General features: G+C 45.6%; 3 protein-coding genes across 7 annotated transcripts in view; 1 reads left to right on the forward strand and 2 right to left on the reverse strand.

Annotated features, from left to right (window-relative positions):
- Positions 1-260: 260 nt before the first annotated feature.
- On the reverse strand, positions 261-8,545 carry SKA3 (spindle and kinetochore associated complex subunit 3). Of its 2 annotated transcripts, none has more exons than XM_007664093.3 (9): positions 8,318-8,545; positions 5,974-6,038; positions 4,856-5,021; positions 3,759-4,176; positions 2,980-3,110; positions 2,659-2,843; positions 1,179-1,382; positions 842-963; positions 261-518 (listed from the first exon to the last, which is right to left on the reverse strand). In XM_007664093.3, exons 1-9 carry the CDS (start codon positions 8,418-8,420, stop codon positions 506-508), a joined length of 1,407 nt encoding a protein of 468 aa, XP_007662283.1. In that variant the 5' UTR covers positions 8,421-8,545; the 3' UTR covers positions 261-505. The 2 variants fall into 2 exon arrangements, with proteins under 2 accessions (XP_007662283.1, XP_001518936.2); XM_001518886.5 differs by having other exon boundaries at positions 1,179-1,385; positions 8,318-8,541.
- Positions 8,546-8,809: 264 nt separating this feature from the next.
- Positions 8,810-9,277, forward strand: MRPL57 (mitochondrial ribosomal protein L57). The gene has a single exon (XM_001518894.4). It carries the CDS (start codon positions 8,845-8,847, stop codon positions 9,157-9,159), a length of 315 nt encoding a protein of 104 aa, XP_001518944.1. The 5' UTR covers positions 8,810-8,844; the 3' UTR covers positions 9,160-9,277.
- Positions 9,278-14,048: 4,771 nt separating this feature from the next.
- The window catches only part of ZDHHC20 (zinc finger DHHC-type palmitoyltransferase 20), a 41,692-nt gene continuing 38,215 nt past the window's right edge, over positions 14,049-17,525 (reverse strand). For 3 of the 4 annotated variants that reach the window (XM_029048133.2, XM_029048131.2, XM_029048132.2), the window contains 2 exons: positions 16,220-16,297; positions 14,049-15,419 (listed from right to left, as the gene is read on the reverse strand). In XM_029048133.2, coding sequence (XP_028903966.1) covers positions 16,246-16,297 — 52 coding nt within the window. In that variant the 3' untranslated portion in view covers positions 14,049-15,419; positions 16,220-16,245. The remainder of the gene's footprint in view (positions 15,420-16,219; positions 16,298-17,525) is intronic. The other variant, XM_029048136.2, reaches the window with a different exon arrangement.

Below are 17,525 nucleotides of genomic sequence, written 5' to 3' on the forward strand. Positions count from 1 at the left end.
GCAAAACTGAATTTTAGGAAGCTGGATCTAAACACGAGTGAGTTTTCAGGTACCGACCTCCTACCTGCCTGTGTTGTGGGCTACGAGTTCACTGGCACACGTCTGCACTTCCACTTGGCCGACAACCATTTTGAGAGGGGTTAGAGGGGTTGGAGGGTGAAATAGCCAAAATGCTTGTGCACTGTATGCAGCTTGAGAGATGAAATTGGGAGACTTCAACTGACAATCTGCCTGATGTGGAAATAGAAATCTACAAAAAATGGGATTTCCAACTAAATTTAATCCTTTGACCAACATCATATCCCGTTGATACTCTTCTAAACAAGGACAAACAGTAACAAGGTGGTTTCTGATCCAGATCAAAGGGGGTTAAAAAGAGTCCTGGCAGCATGATAAGCACAACCCCCCACCCTCCCTGCAATGATGATATCACCGCGGCAACGCTGGGGAAGAAGGACTTCTGAATGGGAAATCCGGCCCTGCTCATCCTTCCGGAAGGAATGGATCAGTAGTAACTCCTGCAATCAAACAGAGCAGAACTGAACACACTAAGACACGAAGGGTTTCCTTAGTGCCCCAGGGTGCCAGTAGGAGCTTAACCAACCCTTTGAAGGCTATGAAACAAGGCGGGCAATTGATTCTCCACCGCTTCAATCACCCAGCAGATTGTTCAACACTATTCAGTCAGAGATGGAGTGTAAGATCGAGCTGTTATGAAGGAGTCAAGAGCTTGGCAGAGTTTTAAAATGCCAACATCGTTGAAACTGGTCCCATTTCCAGCCCATCTCCTAATAACCCATAGCCCGGGACCGTCGAGTGCCCGGGTCCCGCTTACTCTTACCGGTTTTCTTTGTTGTAACCAGGCTGCATGATCTCTCTTTCATGCGTGAAAAGAACATCTTTCCTGGGTGTGGCTTTTATTGCCACCGGAGTGGCTAAGTTTGGATTGTACCTGGACAGAATCTAAAATGAAGTTAAAAAAAAAAGTTAGAGGAGGGACAGGCAGTTTAAGCCAGGAGGTGGCTTAGAAGGCTCCTCTGGGCTGGCTGGAACCATTAACTAACCCCTGGGGCCCTGTCCCCAACGGATAAAATGGGAAGAGTTCAAACACTGATGTTTTACTGAACCGGAGCCGGCTCAAGTGGCATCCACTGAACAAGATAAGGCTTAAGGCCAACCTGGAGGATGTCATCTGGGATCGTGGTCATCTCTGGAGGCGTGGGCGTGCTCAGCAGGTTCTCACTGGCAGTGATCGGTGGCGGAGAGGACTTTCCATCCTGCTCGAGACAACTGTCGGATCGCAAAGCCAATGAAGCAGGATTTCCCAAAGACACACTGTTAGGCCAGACGTCTGTTTCCGACGGAGTCTGGGTCACCTTCCCCTGCTGAGCAAGGAGGACACCCACGTTAGAAATCCCAGAACTGGCTTGACTTTCCAACTTAACCCTCAGCTCAGGAGAAATGGGTGACCACAAGCCGTAAACACAGCCCTGGTTTCAGACACGCCAGCCAGCGAGCCACTCTCAACCAGACCAAGGGCTTCTCAGAAACAAGAGATGTCCACTGTCAGCAACCTTCCGGGTAGGTCCATCCTGAGAAGGACCCCGCCCAGGGACCGAGTAGGGTTAGGATTGTCCGGCCATTTGCCATGCTCGAGTCCTATGTGAGTGGCAAATATTCCTGGGTCCAGGCCCACTGCTGGGTGGTGAAGACCCTCCCTCCACCAAAATACCAGTAGGTTGGTTATGGACACTCATGGTGACCCCATCTGACTTCTGAGCAACCCGACTTCCCCTTGCCGCAGGAAGGATCCAACCCTTATGAGACTCAGGCAACAGTCCAAGAAACCCCCTGACTGAGGCCTTTCTGTCCCAAATCCACCTCACCGCACTTTCCGTCCATGAAAAATATCCCGCATCCCTCAGACTCCAACCTCCAAAGGCTCACTCAGGTGGTGAAAACAAACTTCTCAGAAACTTTGGCACCCACCGACTGTACTCTGACATAGACATGCCTCAGCATATACTAGGTTCTTTTGGGAACAGTTCAATCAGTGGTATTTGAGCAAGATAAAGTCAGTTCTTCAGCAATTATTCCCCAAAGGAGGCCTCCTATCTAGACTAATCTGTGCAGTCACAGACCCGTGGGGTGATCCTCGAAGGGAATTTGTTTTGAAAGCACCCAGATTATAAAAGGTGCCAGTTCTCACTCTCGGGATTCTCATATCCTATCCCATACAGTACCTTGCTTGCTAGGACTCTATTCCCAGAATTACGAGGGTTCTCAACCCTCAACTTTCCTGCATAAACAAACACCAAGCCAGTAGGAACATGTCTGTAATCTCAGGATACCAATGTAATACCACTGGTGGTTGTTTCAAAACTTCCACAATATTTGTAAACAAGAGTCCACTCTCCTACTCGTTATTGCAACCATCGGCAAGCAAGGACCACGTTTTAATGGATTACTGTCACCAACAGCATTTGCTGAATGATTCCCACGTATGGAGTGCTGTATTAGGAGCTTGGAGACCCATGATGGAAGTAGAAGGTATGGTCCCTTACCCAAAGTAGGATACCGTAGCATAGTAAAAGGGACATCCACTGTTGCCTTGAGATATGTAGCTGGTGAAAAGCAGTTGTTCGGACTGACACTTACTTCAGATTCCTCTTTCAAGCAGGCTGTTTCAAAGTCAGGAGGTGGCGGTGTTCCTGCACAATTTGGGAAGCCTGATTCTTTTGCTTTAGGGAAATCTGATGCAATTACATCGATGTTCACAGAAGGAATTTTGATACCAGGCGTGCAGAATACAGGCACCAGAGGAGACTGTGCTCCATCAGCACCTAGAATAAACGGGTCCAATAAGCCACAGAATCAGCTACACTCCCTTTTAGGTTCTTAGGACAACAAGGTTTAAGTAAAATAGTCTGGAATTCCTAGTTCTCATCCTTTTAAAAAAAAATCACAATCATGACTTACTGTTTTCTTCCAACACCTGGATGGCGGGGCCAGGGATGGTTGGGACATCACTGCTGCTGGCTATCGCCTCAGCCCCAGAAGCAGTGGCCGCCGATTTGCTCGCCAGTCCACCAGGGCCACCTTTAGAAAAGCTACAAAGAATAGGGAAGGCTCTCAATGGCTTGGGGGAAACTTAATAGGCTCCTACAGAAAAGTATGCTTTTCTCTATCCCAGGACCCAAAGAAAAAACAACCCCCCCCACCAAAATACTGGGTTCATATTGCTCCCAGAGGGTTCACTATGTTGATGTTCTCCCTGTGCCAGATCTAGGGTAGGGGCAGCTGGAGTAAGGTTTTCTCTCCAACAATGTGGACAGCTAAGATTATTTGAGAGCCCTGGGCTGCTGATTCTCCTGCCGGCACTGTCTTCAATAACCCACTCCTCCAAGGTTGAAGTGGACCTCTCAAGCCACAGAAGGAACTCACCTTCTTCCCGAGGGAAAAAGGAACAAGTTAATGCTATGGCACCAAACTACTTTCTTGAGAAAAGCTGTTTCCTTTGAGAAGTGACATGAAGCTTGCACTCTACAACCAGATTTGGGGTTCATTCAGGTCAGACTTTCCCTCTACAGCTGATTTCAGCTGATTTCCCCAAATCTGTACATTTGTTTCTTATATTTAGATGTTTCAGCGGCAGCTATTTATGTGAAATGTACATGCTATAGGAACATTACAAAGAAATGCAGCCCACAGGAGAAACAAGGTGAGAAAAGGAATCCGATGAAAGCCGAGTCTCCTACCTTTTGGTTTTCTCGGCCTTTTTAAGCACCATCGTGTAATCATTATTCAAACACATGGTGTGCTCTGAAATTCCAAAGTGTTCCAGTTTAGGAGTCATACATTCACAATCATCCATCTTCAGGGCACACTTTGGTGTTTTCAGGACTCTACCCGGGGATGTTTGCAAGGGTGGGGTGGCCATTTTGGTCTTTCTGTCGTAGAGATTTTGGGCGTGTGGATGCCGGTCCCATGCGCTGGGAAGCACATAGCGCCCAAGTCCAAAGTCAGAAAGCTGTGGGCAGCGGGCAGGGTCCCCAGGAGCGTTGGGACCTTGCGGCTGCGTGGTGGTAGCAGTGGCAGAGCCTGGGAGATCTTCCACTCCCTCTGATTCGGGTCCAGTCCCTGGTGGTCCAGGGGCATCAGCAGCAACCTCTTTTCCTGGGCAAGGACAAATACAACCATTCTCTTAGTGGAATTTTATGGAAAAATGAAAACAAGTGGGGGGGGGGGAGGGGCAGCCAGATTTATACCAGGTGGTTCCTGCCCCCTGACATTAGATGGCTCAGGTGTCTCCTCCTCTCACTTGGGGGGGTGTCCAATCCCTTCTACTCACTCCAGCAACCCACTGCCTTAGGGAAAAGGGGAAGATATACTACTACTACTAATATAATGATAAACTGTACTTGTGCCAAGCACTGTACTAAGTAGATACATGATAGTCCTGAATACACTTTCAGTCCCACACAGGGGTCACAGTCTAAATAGGAGGGAGAACAGGTATTGCAGCGCCATATTACAGTTGAGGAAACGGAGGCCCAGAGAAGTTATGTGACTTGCCCAAGGTCACGCTGAAGGCAAGTGGCAGAGTCAGGATTACAGCCCAGTCCTGACTCCCAGGTCTGGGCTTTTCTGAAAGTAAGAAGCCACCAGCAGAGAGTAAGGACACGTTAAGGCTTTCAGAAGGCTTTTTTAAAAACAGAAACATCGCACTTAGGTAAATTTATAGCCTTTTATTTAGGGACTTATTTTATTCCCACACTAAAAGATGAACAAGATGAGGCAAAAAGGTCTGATTCCCCAAACTGTCTTTTCTCTCTGCTTGAGTACACAAACTTACCTGAGTTTTCAGAAGCCGGTGGCTTATATCCATATTTCTGAAATAACTCCCTTAATTTCACAATATCCACTGTATTCCTTTGTCTTAGGAGTTTAGTGGCCTTTATAAAATCATAACTTCCTTGTCTTTCGGAATGATTTTTTTCAAGGAGAGTTTGAACATCACCCTAGTGGGGGAAAAAGCACAATTTAATGATAGGACTATAAAGGTAGCACCCAAATATCCCACTGAGCTTGTGACACTGACATGCACATACTAGCTGAGCCTTATCTACTGGAAAGGACAGAGGCTTTGGGTTCTTGTCCCAACTTCATCTATGAGGTCATCGACCTCTCACCCATGTCCAGCCTCTGCCCTGGAACACTCCCTCTCTTCATATCCGACAGACGATGTCTCTCCCCACCCTCAGAGCCTTATTGAAGGCACACTTCCTCCAAGAGGCCTTCCCTGTTCTCATTTCCTTTTCTCTCACTCCCTTCTGCATCACCCTGATTTGCTCCCTTTATTCACCCCCTCAACCCCACACCACTCAGGTACATATCTATAATTTTAATAGCAATATCCACATCCATGTCTGTATCCCCCTCTAGACTGTAAATTCATTCTGGGCAGGGAATCTGTCAGTTATATTGAACGTGTCTGCTAACTCTGTTGTGTTGTACTCTCCCAAGTGCTTAGTACAGTGTACAGTGTTCTGCACATAGTAAGCATTCAATAAATATGATTGAGTAACTTTGTCAAAGATTATGTGTGATCACTTAACTTCTCAGTGCCTCCATTTTCCCAATTGAGGAATAGTGTATGGATGAAACAGCTGATGTGAGAGCACTTTTGGAAAAATAAAACCCCAAAAGCTAGATGTTATCATTACTACTTTGTGGTGGCTTATTTCTGCTCAACTATTAATTCTGATTTTATAGTGAACCAAGAGAAGCATTAAACTGCTCGCTTCATATAGAACATCAGTTAGTCAATAAGTGTTTATTGAATTCCTGTACAATATACCTGCTTCTGGGAATTTTTAAAAAATAATCAGGTTTGGCAAAATGTTTCAAAAGATGAGGCCAACTCCACATTTCGATAAAGTCCATGCCATAGGTCAGAAAACACACTGTTACCTTTAAGGTTCTGACTTCTGAATGCATATCATGCAAAAGTCTCATTGGAGACTCTTCCTCAAAATCTTCATTGCAGATGTTGGGGGAGGAAAACAGTCCAGGAACGTGAGGGAGGAGGTAGAAGAAAAAAAGTCACAACAAAATATATCTTAGCATATAGAATCTTTGGGAACACTTGTTTTAAGGAAAAAAAAATCAGTCATTTATTGAGTGCTTATTGTACTGTACTTAGCACTGTACTTAAGTGCTTGGGAGCATAAATTCAACAAAGTTGGTGGATACATTCTACCAAAAGAGCCCCTCCCCCACAAAAGGAAACCCTCCTGTCAAAAATACATCAGAACATACAAAATGGGTGAAGATGTTTGTCTATCAATTCTCCTCAAGAATCAATCGTATTAACTTAGCACTCATTAAGTGCAGTGCAGTGTACTAAGCACTTGGGAGGGTACAACAGAATTGGCGGACACATTCCCTGACCCTAAGAAGGTTACAGTCTAGAGAACTATATGGGTTGAGAAGTTACAGTAGTCTATCATTTAGATCCCATGAACTGTAAGCTCCTCAAGGGCAGGGATCATGGCCGCTAACTCCAATGTACTTTCCCAAGTGTTTAGTACAGTACTCAGTCCCCTCTAGACTATAAGCTCATTGGGGCAGGGAATGTGTATGCCATATTGTTAACTTGTACTCTCCCAAGAGTTTAGTACAGGGCTCTGCACACAGTAAGTGCTCAATAAATATGACTGATTGACTGACAGCAACCTGATGCTGAGGAAGACGGACAGGGGCATCTCGTCTGCTCTGAAGCTCATTCCTACGCTACTGTCAGTGCTGCAGGCCTACAGCAATCAATGGTATTTGTTGAGCACTTGGGCACGGTCCCTGTCCCTGGGGGGAGGGGCTCACAAGCTAGGAGAAGCTCTCCAGAGCTACCTGACACCTCCCACGAATCTATGTACTTTATTTTCTACTCACAGCCCTTATGTACATGTTTTACTGGGCATTTTCATCTATATGTTTAATGATATTCTCCCACTTCATTCAGCTATAGTTAACATTTCTTGGCACATCCTCCTACGCGCGCCATAATTCATTTTTGTCTGTTTCCTTCCTAAGATTATGAACTGCTCATGGGCAGGGAACAGTAAACTTTCTTTCATTCATTCCTATTTATTGAGTGCTTACTGTGAGCACTGTACTAGCACTTGGGAGAATACAATAAAATAATCAACAGACATAATCCCTGCCCACAACTGCTTCTCTGTATATTCCAAGCGCTTAGTACAGTGCTCTGCACATAGTAAGCGCTCAATAAATACTATCGATTGAATTACCCTGTGTCTCCCCCAGCGCTTAGAACAGTGCTCTGCACATATTAAGCGCTCAATAAATACTATCAAATGAATTACCCTGTGTCTCCCCCAGCGCTTAGAATAGTGCTCTGCACATAGTAAGCGCTCAATAAATAAATACTATCGAATGAATTACCCTGTATCACCCCCAGCGCTTAAAACAGTGCTCTGCACACAGTAAGCGCTCAATAAATACTATCGAATGAATTACCCTGTATCTCCCCCAGCGCTTAGTACAGTGCTCTGCACATAGTAAGTTCTCAATAAATACTATCGAATGAATTACCCTGTATCTCCCCCAGCGCTTAGTTCAGTGCTCTGCACATAGTAAGTTCTCAATAAATACTATCGAATGAATTACCCTGTATCTCCCCCAGCGCTTAGTTCAGTGCTCTGCACATAGTAAGTTCTCAATAAATACTATCGAATGAATTACCCTGTATCTCCCCCAGCGTTTAGTTCAGTGCTCTGCACATAGTAAGCTCTCAATAAATACTATCGAATGAATTATCCTGTATCTTCCCCGGCGCTTAGAACAGTGCTCTGCACATAGTAAGCGCTCAATACTACTGAATGAATTACCCTGTATCTCCCCCGGCGCTTAGAACAGTGCTCTGCACACAGTAAGCGCTCAATAAATACTATGGAATGAATTACCCTGTATCTCCCCCAGCGCTTAGTTCAGTGCTCTGCACATAGTAAGCGCTCAATAAATACTACGGAATGAATTACCCTGTATCTCCCCCAGCGCTTAGTTCAGTGCTCTGCACATAGTAAGCTCTCAATAAATACTACGGAATGAATTACCCTGTATCTCCCCCAGCGCTTAGAACAGTGCTCTGCACAGTAAGCACTTAATACTTTTGAATGAATTACCCTGTCTCTCCCCCAGCGCTTCAAACAGTGCTCTACACATAGAAGCGCTTAATAAATACCCTCCTTCTTCTTCTTCTTCTTCCTCGCCCCGCCCCCTCGTCCCCGGGTCTCACCGGTCTCCTGGGCGCTCAAAGCTCGCTCCAGCTGGGCGGTCTCCTTCTCCAGGGTGAGGGCGAGGGCGCGCAGCTTCCCGTAAAAGTTTCCGATCACATCCATCTTGCGCTCCGGGAAAAGGGGAGCGGAAGGAAGAGCGCCAGGGACGAGCAAGGAGAAGGAACGAAGTCCACCGTCTCCCCCTCCGCCTCCAACGGCGGCCGCTTTGAATGGGTCAGCGAGGGGCACTCTATTGGCTGCAGGGAGAGGGCGCGGGGGGCGAGTCTCGCGAGACTTTGGAGTTCTCGCGCAAGCGCGCTAGGCTACGCTGAAGCGCGGGGGGACGGGGACGACTGAGGGCGAGCGGCCGACGGCTCCTCGGCTTCAGTCCGCGCGTGCGCGGTGGGCGCCTCCTCCGCTTCAGCCGTCGCGCGCCTGCGCCTCCTCCTCCGCCCTCGCGCGCCTGCGCGGTCGGCGCCTCCTCCTCCGCCTCAGCCCCGGCGCGGCCCTGCCTCGCTCGGCCCCTCTTCCCCCCCCCCCCGCCGCCATGTTCCTTTCCGCCCTGCTCCTGGGCACCCGCATCCCCGGGAAGCAGTGGATCGGCAAGCACCGGCGTCCGCGCTACGTGAACGCCGGCATGAAGGGGCGGATGGTGCGGCGCCTGGAGATCGAGGCGGAGAACGAGTACTGGCTGGGGCAGCCCTACATGAGCCGCGAGCAGGAGTACGGACACGCCGCCGCCCGCAAGCGGGAGGCCTTCGAGGCCCTCAAGGCCGCCCGGGCCGCAAACTTTCCCCCGCACCGCTTCGTGGCCGACCAGCTCGACCACCTCAACGTCACCAAGAAGTGGACCGTCTCCTGAGCCGGCCCGGGGCGACAGACGCCGCGCTCCACGCTCCCCATCACCTGCGTGAGGACTGGACATTGGGGAACCCCGTGAGACTGTGGGAAGGAAACGTTCAATAAAACCGTAAACCGGACTATTGGGCGTCCTCTTTGCTCCCACCCGAAGGGAGGACTATTTATTGAACGCTCGGCGTCCCAGGGGAGGGGGATTTTTTTGAGGGCTCGGAGTGTGCTGAGGCGCGGTGCCAAGCGTTGGGGAGAGCACAGCAACGTGGCCTAGTGGAAAGAGCGGGGGCTTGAGGGTCGTGGGTTCGAATCCAGGATCCGCGGGCTACTAATAATAATGTTGGTATTTGTTAAGCGCTTACTAGGTGCAGAGCACTGTTCTAAGCGCTGGGGTAGATACAGGGTAATCAGGTTGTCCCACGTGAGGCTCACAGTCTTAATCCCCATTTTACAGATGAGGTAACTGAGGCACCGAGAAGTGAAGTGACTTGCCCACAGTCACACAGCTGACACGTGGCAGAGCGGGGAATCGAACCCATGACCTCTGACTCCGAAGCCCAGGCTCTTTCCACTGAGCCATGTCGCTTCCAGTGACTTGCCCCAAGTCACACAGCTGACAAGTGGTAGAGCTGGGATTCGAACCCATGACTTCTGACTCGCAAGCCCGTGCTCTTTCCACTGAGCCACGATGCTTCTCAGCGTATGGCTTTGGGCAAGTCACTTCTCTGTGCCTCAGTTACCTCATCTATATAGTGGGGTTTAATAATAATTATGGTATTTAAGCACTGGAAAGACCGAGCCTCGCGTGGACCAACCCGAGTAACTTGTAACTCCCTCAGCGCTTAGAACAGTGCTTAGCACATAGCCAACGCTCAGCAAATGCCATCATTATTATTATGGTATAACAGAGTTGGTAGATGCGGTCCGGCCCCACAGCGAGTTTACAGTCTAGAGGAGTGGAGTCTAAAGGGACCTGAGGTCTAATGGAAAGAGGGAGGGGGACCTGGGTTTTAATCCAGGGTCTACCACTTGTTGTTTGACCTAGGGCAAGCACCTTCACTTCTGTTTCCTCATCTGAAAAATGGGGATTCAATACTGCTTCCATCAGTCCACCACCCCCTTCTGACTGAGCTTCTTGGACTGTGTCTGACCTGACTGTATTCCTTCTACCCCAGCAATTGACAATACGTTGGCACATAGAAAGTGCTTTAATATCACAAATATTAATTTACATTCCATCAGTCTATCACTGCTACTTCCTGGGTGTCTGCTGGGTGTCAGGTTAGCACATAGAAAGTGCTTTAATATCATAATTATTAATTTATGTTCCATCACCCGATCACTACTACTTACTGGGTGTCTGCAGATGTCAGGTTAGCACCTAGAAAGTGCTTTAATACCACAAATATTAATTTATATTCCATCAGTGGATCACTATTACTTCCTGGGTGTCTGCTGAGTGTCAGGTTAGCACACAGAAAGTACTTTAATATCACAATTATTTATATTCCATCACCCAATCACTACTACTTCCTGGGTGTCTGCTGGGTGTCAGGTTAGCACATAGAAAGTGCTTTAATACCACAGTTATTAATTTATATTCCAGTCGATCACTACTACTTCCTGGGTGTCTGCTGGGTGTCAGATTAGCACAAATAAATTACTTTAATGCCACAATTTATTAATTTATATTCCATCACTCGATCACTGCTACTTGCTGGGTGTCAGGTGCTATCTTAAGGCTTTGGGAATACGTCAAGAAATACAACCCCTGCCTTGGGTTTTACAATCTAATGGGGGCGGGGAGATAGGCAAATACGTGTTTTTCCCCCAAGCTCCCAGAGTAGAGGTCTAAGTCCTTCAGCCACACATTGAAAATTGCCCAAAACGTTTCCAGAAGATACAGGAAAGGGCAGGACCTGGGGACAGAAGCTTCTGACAGAACCTGATATAAGATTTCAGTGAACAAAACAGAGGAACAGCCAATCCTAGGAAGTAACAGGGAAATAAAAATACCAGGTTGGAGCAGCCCTGGCAAAAAGAAGGGGATGTGGGTAGGAGGGCATGGGGAGGGAATAACTCCATGGCTGTCTGCCAGATCTAAGCCTTTGAGGTTTGCCCCATTTGGATCTTCACTGCATTCACTGACTCCATTAATTTACCTCTCAGATCCCCTTCAGTGATCCTGCCCCTTTATTTGGAGAGCTTTGAATTCTAATAGTCCATTTTTTTTAAAAAAAAATTCCCTTTAAAAATGTACATCAACATAAATATGTAGTCTTTTACTAATAGTTTTGTGCAGTGAAGCTTTGGAATGAAGGCCTGTTCTTTTCTTCATATTATTGCCTTAGCTAGAATGATCAACCCAAAAATTACAAATGGAGAAATTTTTTTTGCCAGGTTTAATCTTATTTATCAAAGACTACTACTTTTGACAACTACACTGTTTAAATATTTAGGTTTTCATTATTTAATCAATAGTCAACAATTATCGCTTGCGGAAAAAAACCCTGAAAATAAAATGCTAAATGAACATAAAACTGATGTGTAAAAAAACCTGAATGCAAACATGCATCATTAGATAATGAATGGTCCATGGTTACATTTGTGGAAAAATATACATAGGCTTTAAGTTACATGATACAAATAAAAATACAAAGACAACCAAAGTGATGGGCTTCAACTATGTTTATATAAAAGCATATTAAAAAAATCACTTCAAAAATGACTGTAGATGACCAGGTTTCCTTTGCAATTGGCATATTTCTAACTGCAAACAGGTACAAACACAGGAAGCTTGACAATTACATCACATAGATCTGAATGGTTCTGTCAAATACAATTCTTTGCCTGGTTGTGCACCCCAAGAGAGGGACCTTAAAATGACGGGTGTAGAAAAAAAATAAAAATGGGACCTTTCTGTACCTACAGAACCTATTTGGAAATCTACATTCTGGATACTGGGGTGCTAGAGCAGGACTGCTTATTTTCACATGGAACAAGTCATTATTCCACACAGTTCTCATTTTGATGAAAACAAATATTATTTCAGGGTCACATTTCTTCAAGCTAAGGATGAAGTAATAGGACCTACCCTCTCCACTGAAAGAGGTGGTAGGCTGAGCCGTGTGTCATAACCTAAACAAAAGCGTAAACGGTAAGAATCTGCAGGATACTCAATTTTCAAGTCCCTGCCATTGGACCATCCTGACACTCCTCATCTATGTGCTACAGAGATGAGTGTTAGGAAATCCCAAAAATCTGGTGACCAAATCAAAAACCTGTAAACATGGTCAGAATCAGCTCCCCGGGAGAATCACAATTCAAGTAATGTTTGTGTAATGAACTGGAACTAAACTGATCATTCTCACTTGGGGTGACTAGATCTTTGACCACTACTCATATAAAAACATGGACAAGGCTGATCCCAAAAGATGAAACTGCACTTTGTAAACATGTTTAGTTGAACAACCCATTCATATGCTGCAGCTACTCTTTGGTTTCATGTAGTGAGAGTAATCCTGGAATGAAGAAGCCCGAGGTGAAGAAGACTGCAGGCCCCGGTCATCTTGACCCTCCCTAACCATTTGGTGTTTGGAGATTGGAGATAATAGAGTGATCCCATTACTATTGAGCCTAATTTTTTTCTTCGGTTTAACATTCTGAATTTTGTAGGGATTCATGGGACAATATCACAGGAAGCAGCATAGCCTAGTGGATAGAGCACAGGCCTGGAAGTCAGAAAACTGGGGTTCTAATCCCAGCTCCCCCACTTGTCTGCTGTGTGACCTTGGGCAAGTCACTTCACTTCTCTGTGTCTCAGCTACCTCATTCATAAAATGGGGATTAAGTCTGAGCCCATGTGGGACGTAGATTGTGTCCAACCTGATTAGCTTGTACCTACCCCAGATCTTAATACAGTGCCTGACACATAATACGCACTTAACAAATACCATTTTATAAATATATATGTTTTTCTCGGATTTGTAATTGGTTTTCATTTTTAAATATTCTCCTCAAAACTGAGTTAAAGCGTCAGCTGCTACTGGAGTAGCTGGAAAAGGCTTCCCCAGCTGACTGTAGAGTGCACACCGATGTTGAGGACTGCCCTGGGCAGAAGGCGTGAATTTTGCCAATTTTAATCCACCTGTTGCTGTGTGCCAAGAAAAGCATTGCCACATATTTGGAATCAAGTTTTATAAAAGCATGGCCAGACCAAACAGGTCAGATCGGAAGGGAAATAACTTTACTGGGGAGCTTCTCGGAGACAACTCAAATATAGATGAGTTATCGGGAAAGTTATTGAGACAAAGAACAAGTGATGTAGAGGTAGTACCGATGCATTTAAATGACAGCACGGGGACTAAGGTTACCCCTCTGCGTGCCGTTTATTAGAAATACTTAGATGAAAGCTGAAATTGTAAAATCCAACGCAACAAGGGCACTTCCTGCAGCCTTAACAGTGGTGGGGACATCACTGGTGGTGAAGGTGAAGAGTCCTTCACTGTTTCTCACTGAAAGATTTTAAATGAGCATGGCGTAACTTGCACAGCAGAGACCAATGTGAGGGGGTCATGTTTCAGTTTCCAAAGTTGGCTTTGAAAACTTATTGATTCTTTCATTTTCCAAAGGAGCTATGTATTTTAAGAGAATGAAGAAATTCCAAAGGGAACAGTTTTAGTTAGCATAGAAGTGCCTACTGGGCAGCAAATGCGTCTTGTGCTTCTGTCGGGTCTCCCAAGTGCTTAGCAGATTCCATTCCTACTATGAGGCCCGAAGGAGGTAAAATTAAGTAAAAGTGTTAAACATTAAATTTGTTATAAAATGCTGAATAAAACTGCTTTGCTAAGGTCTTCTCGAAGAATTTACCAATCACTGAAGGAACTGCTTATATCACTCTTAAAACACAAACGAAAAAAGCTTTAATACTTTACTCATCACTGTGGGGAAAAAAATGTGTTTTGAAATCTTTGTGAGTTTCTAATGCAAGACACTATAATATTTCCTCAAAGAGAAAAAGAGCATTCTGCATTAATCTGGTACATACAATATCCTGTCTTCCTGGACTACTGTAAAAGAAAAAAAGGCATATAGTGTGTGTGTTGGGGGGGGGTGTTGGCCTTACAGACTGAGCTTCAGCATCTGCATTCAGATTCCTCACCTTGGTACGTGCAAGGAGGGACTGTGAGCCCAACTGGAATGGCTACATGACTTCCATCTTAGAAGCCTTCTTCAGATTTCTAATGTCCAGCTAATATTCAAAAATCATCTTTAAAAATGGAAATAAGTGTCAACTGAATGCAGCTCTGCCAGTACAAAATCAAAAAAACAAACTAAAAAAAAACAAAACTTGGGGTTAAGGATACATTTAGCAGATCCCACCCCAACCCTGATGCCTTGTCTTCCCAGCTCCCTCCTCCCTCACCTGCCGCTGCTCTTCTAGACAAACACGCTAGACCCTGGTGGAGGCAAATGCCCTCAGAAGGCTCCTGTAAACAGAGGTGCCAAGATGGATCCCCCAGGGAGCAGCAGAAAACAGAGGCAAAGCTTGATTTCCTCCCAGGTCCCTGTCCACTCCCCTTGAAGCACTGGCCAAGTGGGAATTTAAAACTGCTCTACTCATGCATGGGACAAGAACCCTTCATTTCAAAAATCAAGTGTGCTCAATGTTGACCGTGATTGCAGCCAGACATCTGAATACTTTCTGAGTGGTTCTCAACTGGCAATAAAAAAGTCTTCATTAAAAATGATACAAGTATAAAACAGCATTTATAAACCGGCAAGTGTCCAGTATAGAAAAAAGCAGTCACCTCCCCAAATAGTACAAACCTGCAAAAGGAATTCTGCTGTTCATTCACGTCTTAAGCAGCCCAACATCACTGCCCTGAACATTCTGTACTCACTCATTAGAAATCTATTCAGCTGGGAGTTTTTTTTTTGAAGTGGTAATTTTTATATAGGCTGAGACAAAAAATTGTACCCATGTAATTTGAGATGATTAAAGGTATTAGAGCATCTGATGAAAAATTAGAACTTTTCAAAGTCACTTTCGTAGCAGATTTAAGTCAGTATTGCATAAATGCACACTGACGATTCTTAAGGCAACTCTCTTACTTTCGGCCCTGCAATAGTGCGTACAACATCCGTGGTGCCGTACTGGAGATTTCATTGTCTGTACATCATCTGAGCCTTCACACTGATCCATTCTGCAGATAATTTCTTCCACCCAAGTTTAAAAAATATATTCAAGCACAAATGTGTTGTATAAACCTAAGTCAAAGGAGAAACCGTCAGTAACATAACAGTTTTTGCACAGGTCAAACACTGATGCTACATCATTTGGTTCTCTAGGTGTCTAAGCTGTCAGTAAGTGGTACCACGGAGAACCACGCATCAGACCACGTAACCCACACTCCCCCACCCGATTCCATTCCATAGGAGAAAAGATGAAGCAAGTCATGATTTTTTAAATCTGGGTTCCTCTAAGCTCTCCCTACAAAAGCAAAACTACTTGACATGTCATTAAGACAAACTACAGATGGTTGCAGTGGGACCAGATTGAAGGAGAGGAAGGGACTAAGTGAGCACTCCAAGCCCAAGCCTGAATGGTATGCCAGCCACTGGACTCTCCCCCGGCACCCAAGTTCCAGTGTCCAAACCCCACTTCTGCTGCCCACCCTAGTGTAAGCCTTGAGCACAGCCTGACATCCGTCAGCATCCTCTTCCATCAGGGTAGGGAGGACCTGCAAGCTGTTGCTCGTTTTGCTACAAATGACCCCGAGACCCAAGGCTCCGGCCATCCAGCCGGAGCTGGTGCCTCCTTCCCACAGCAGCCGGAGTCAGCTGTTCTTAAGGGCCTTCGGGAGGCTGGGCCAAGGTAGAGGTGGGACCTGGAGGCAGAAGAGTCTGTGGCTCCACTTGGGTAGAACAGTCCATTAGCAGTCACAAAAGCTTCCGCTCGAAACTAGCCCAACACTGTCCCCTTCAGCTTTCTTATTAGCAAACTGCCCTCAGTGAGTGCTACTTTCTAGATATTCGGGTTTATGCTAAAGAAATTAGATCCACCTTACCTTTCTCTCATTCAAATAGCTGGTTGTTAATAGACTGAGATCAACTTTCTATTGAAACTGTAACATGGTTCTTTATCTCTGAAAACAAACCATTAAATATAAAATGAAAAAAAGCCTTTATAACAAGTTTCATTTCTGTTTGGAAAATAAAATATTATTTGTCCTAACAAAGATTTTCAGAAAGGAAAATAAAAATTCCAACAATCGTGAAAACAGTAATAATAATAATTGTGGTTTTTGTTAAGCGCTTATTATGTGCTAGGTATATACTACTAATAATAATGTTGATACTTGTTAAGCGCTTACTATGTGCAGAGCACTGTTCTAAGCACTGGGGTAGATACAGGGTAATCAGGTTGTCCCACATGAGGGTCACAGTTAATCCCCATTTTACAGATGCGGTAACTGAGGCACAGAGAAGTTAAGTGACTTGCCCACAGCTGATAAGTGGCAGAGCCGGGATTCAAACTCATGACCTCTGACTCCCAAGCCCGTGCTCTTTCCACTGAGCCACGCTGCTTCTCAGCACTAGGCGCTAGGGTGGGTACAAGTAAATCAGGTAGAAGTCTAGGAGTCCAAATGAACAAGCCACCCAAGTAGAAGTCCGGTCAAAATGGTGCCATTCACTTTCAAAGATGGCATTAGTGGGAGAATGTTGGTTCTTAAATCAAATTAATGGAACATCCACTCTGTGCAGAGCACAATGGAGCTAGAAGACAGAGTACCTGCCCTCAAGAAGCTTCCAGTCTAGCACCTGTCAAGTATTAACAGGGTGGCTGGGAGTGGAGGGGTGGAGCAGAAGTACCCGCCACACACTTCCCAGGCCCGATTAAGGGAGAGGGTGGCTCAATCGATCAATGGTATTTCAATTCAGTCATAGTAAATCAAATACTTACTGAGCATTTACTGTGTATACAGAGCACTCTACTAAGCACTTGGGAGTGTACAACAGAGTTAGTAGACATGTTCCTTGCCCACAAGATGCAGGAGGGGATGGAACTCATGAAGTCTGGCCCTTGAAACCCTCCCCTTCCTCCACCTTCCCTGGGACATTCTCTCTCCTGGCCATCCCTCTCCCCTTCCCTCTTCTCTTTCCATCCCACCCTCCTCCCTGCAGCATGCTCAAAGCACGTTTCCCTGGGGCTGCCAAAATGTGAGTACCAGTTCTGATCAGAAAGATGCTTCTGGTCCCACACAAAGCTATTCCAGCAGTCTCAATTTGTTTTTTGGATCAACTTGAAAATGAAAATTACATTAATTGGTTACATCTATTATCATTCGGAAATGACTTCATACTTGCCAGACC

The sequence above is a fragment of the Ornithorhynchus anatinus genome, chromosome 20, assembly GCF_004115215.2.
Source record: "Ornithorhynchus anatinus isolate Pmale09 chromosome 20, mOrnAna1.pri.v4, whole genome shotgun sequence".
Classification (NCBI taxonomy): Eukaryota; Metazoa; Chordata; class Mammalia; order Monotremata; family Ornithorhynchidae; genus Ornithorhynchus; species Ornithorhynchus anatinus.